We start from the raw sequence: 3,285 nt of genomic DNA, 5'->3' as shown, positions 1-3,285 counted from the left end.
CCCGCCACCTTAGGTGTATGTGGCTGGCGCCTTAGCCACTTGAGCCACAGGCGCCGAGCCCAGGGTCCTGTTCTTTAAAGGAAAAGTGATGCCATGCAGTGCAGTCTGCAGTGAACACTGGGTATGTGGGTGGGCCCTGTGTATGTGCAGGGTCCTTCCAAGGCCAGGTCCACCTCTCACTATCAAGGGTTTCTACTCCAGGAGGCTCCCCCCTTTCCGTTCTGCTGACAGCTGTCCAGGCTAGTTATGATTAGCGCGAGTCGTTAGAAACCTTCATTTCTCTATCAGTTTTCTCAAAGATCTTGGTTCATCCTCTCTGAAGACTCTCCATCTTTTACAGAATCCCAGGGTGAGTTCCCTTATCCTGGTGATCTAAAGCCACAGGAAAAAAAAGTCAGCATCAATCTCCTTGTTCATAAAACAAAGAGACTAGACTAGAACGATCTGGAAGATTCTTTCATACTCTTCTCTATGAGTCTAAGTGGGGTGAGACTGCAGCAGAATGGTTGGAAATTAGCTAACAAAGGGACTCCTGGATGTGAATGATGTTAACAAAAGGAAGCCTAAGTTAGTGCTGCTGAAGAACTTCTATTTTGATTGTTAAGTCGGTAAATTGATCATAAAGGGGGATTTGGAAATGTTTAAAGGATAAGAGGCTCCTGGTTGACAGCACGCAGTGAGACGGCAGTATAAGAAGCGAAGGCTTCCCTTGTCTCTCTTGTTCTCCGCTTCCAGTTCTTTCTACCGCACTCCCGAGGAAGTTCCCACGGACAGAGCCGGATTATCCGAAAGGCATACGCGGATGACTTTTACACCCAGATGATGGATGAGTGCTATCGGATATGGGCCCAGCTGGAGCAGGAGTCTGGAACCCAGCTGTACAGGTGAAGGAATTCCTGGGATTGTGGGCCCCACACCTGGAGGTGCATTTAACGTGAGATGGCAGCACCATTAACACTTGCAATGAATGCTTTGGGAGGGACACAGGCGGAGAAAAGTGCCGGACGCTCGGACGCATTGTGCTCAGTGTCCTTGGGTTACCCCACAGGTCCACTTGGCTTCTGCCTGGGCTCTGAGTTCTAGGACTGGGCTCAGGCCGCGCGACCAAGGCTAGCTGGAGAGGCACAGAGCAGGGCAGGCCTGTAGGGATCTGCTGGAGGTTGTACCATTGTCTCTGCAGAGCCCTCTGAGGCTTTCAGGGCAGGGCTGGGATAGAGGAGGCCACTGCCTGCTGAATTCTTTATACTCCTACCAGTTTCATGACTTTTCATGCTGGGTCCTTACCTCCTTAGAGACCCCATAAATCTGTTTCTTTCTCTCTGAATACTTTCTTTCTTTCTTTTTTTTTTTTTTCTCAATACCTTCTGTAGGAACAAAATGGGGATGCAACTCAGGCTGGGTTGCTTGCCTGGCAGTGAGCCTGTGCCTCTCTCTCTGTGGCCTTCATGGTTTTCTCTAACCCTAAGACTCCTTCCTCCCTCACTGACCTTTGGAACACTCAGGGGAAGGTCCATAACCTGTGTTGCAAATGGGAACTTTAATCACCCCATCTCCCCTCCCACCTCCTCTGCGACTCTCATCTGAACTCCCAACACACTGTGGCTCTGCCCTACAGGGTGGCAGTTACTGTAATGGACGGGAACCAAGAGGTTACTGTTCTGTTGCAGAAACACCATTAACTTAAGAACTAAGTGAAATCCATTATGCAAATACAGCCGGGGCAGCTAATTACAGATTTATTCAGAGGCAGCTAATGCACACAGCACCCAAAGAAAGGAACATGTCTTGCTGCGGGGTGTCCAGGCAAAGGGACCCTGCTCTGTCAGCTGTCTGTGAATACTACTGAGTAGCTGATGGTAAAAGAATTGCCCTGGGCCTTGGAGATGTGAGAAGAGTATCTGGAATCTCTCTGAGGGAAGCAGATTCTGGAGTCAGACAGGCTTGGGTTTGACCTTGTGCTCTAGCCCGATACCAGCTGTGTGATCTTGGAAAAGTTTCTTTACCTCTCTGTGCCTCACTTTTTCTTTTAGGGATCTGTAAGGATTAAACGGGACTTTTTTCTTTTTCTTTTTTGCAGTTTTTGGCAGGGGCTGGGTTTGAACCTGCCACTTCCAGCATATGGGGCCAGTGCCCTACCCCTTTGAGCCATAGGCACCACCCGACTTTTGTAAAATCCTTGGCACAGTGCCTAGCACCTGTCAATAAGTGGCAGTCTCTTCCCCCTATTCAGGGTCAGCTACATTCTTGTTCCACTGAGCCAGGAGGAAGAAAGCAGGGGACACAGAAGGTCTGCAACCATCATGGACAGCCAGGGTGCAGGAGAAAGGGAAAGGGACCTTTGCATAGGAGACCCCCAGAAACTCACAGTCTTCCTCTTTGTCAGGAGGACTAGAATTTGGAATAGCTTTGGGACTGGTCAGGCTTGGCTGTAAATCTCAGCTCTGATGCACTTTGCTTTGTGGTTGGGAGTGAGCCGTGTAACCTCTGTGAACCTTGGTTTCCTTGTCTGCAGAGTGAAGGTTATAATACCTATTTCACGGGCCTGTTGTGAGGATAAGTATGTAATGGGCTTAGAACTAAGGGGAAAATCATCACCATCATCATTCTCACCACATATTTAGTGCTAACCATGAGAAATTAGGAACTAGCCGTAGTGGCTCACTCTCATCATCCAGCACTTTGGGAGGCCAAGGCAAGAGGATCATTGAGGCCTAGAGTTTGAAACAAGCCTGGGCAGCATCACCAAACCCTGTCTCTACAATTCGCTGGGTGTGGCGGGCACCTATGACTAGCTGCTCAGAGGCAGAAGGATAACTCGAACCCACTTGAGCAAGCTACAATCACGCCATGGTACTTTAGGCTGGGTGACAGAATGAGACCCTGTCTCTAAAAAGAAAAACAAAACAAAACAAAACAAAAAAGAAAATAGGGGCTAGTCTAGGTACTTGATATATATAACTCACTTAAGTCCCCTCATAATCTTATGAGAAGGTTGTGCTACTGAGTAGTCAGTGTCTTAACTTGTTAATGTCACAGAATTACTATATTCTTCATCTAGAACAGGAGTTGGCAAACTTTTTCTGTAGATGGCTGCATAGGAAGTGTTTTAAGCTTTGCAGGCCACGTGGTCTCCGTCACAACTATCCAACTCTAACATTGTAATGTGAAAGCAAGATGTAGATAAATGAGCCTAGATGTGTTCCCAAAAATCTTTATTTATGGACAATGAAATTAGGATTTCATATAATTTTCATGTGTCATGAAAAGTTATTCTTTTTTTTTTTT

At 47.3% G+C, this 3,285-nt stretch overlaps 1 protein-coding gene across 1 annotated transcript in view; it reads left to right on the top strand.

Moving 5' to 3' along the window:
- Positions 1–3,285, top strand: part of PIPOX (pipecolic acid and sarcosine oxidase) — a 15,189-nt gene that overhangs the window by 1,025 nt on the left and 10,879 nt on the right. Inside the window, exon 2 of the mRNA XM_003797132.3 lies at positions 736–884. Coding sequence (XP_003797180.1) covers positions 736–884 — 149 coding nt within the window. The remainder of the gene's footprint in view (positions 1–735; positions 885–3,285) is intronic.

This window comes from Otolemur garnettii, unplaced genomic scaffold (assembly GCF_000181295.1).
Source record: "Otolemur garnettii isolate 467f Iridium unplaced genomic scaffold, OtoGar3 scaffold00112, whole genome shotgun sequence".
NCBI classification, from domain to species: domain Eukaryota; kingdom Metazoa; phylum Chordata; class Mammalia; order Primates; family Galagidae; genus Otolemur; species Otolemur garnettii.
The sequence above is the reverse complement of the archived record's forward strand: the minus strand, read 5'-3'. Positions and strand labels throughout refer to the sequence as shown.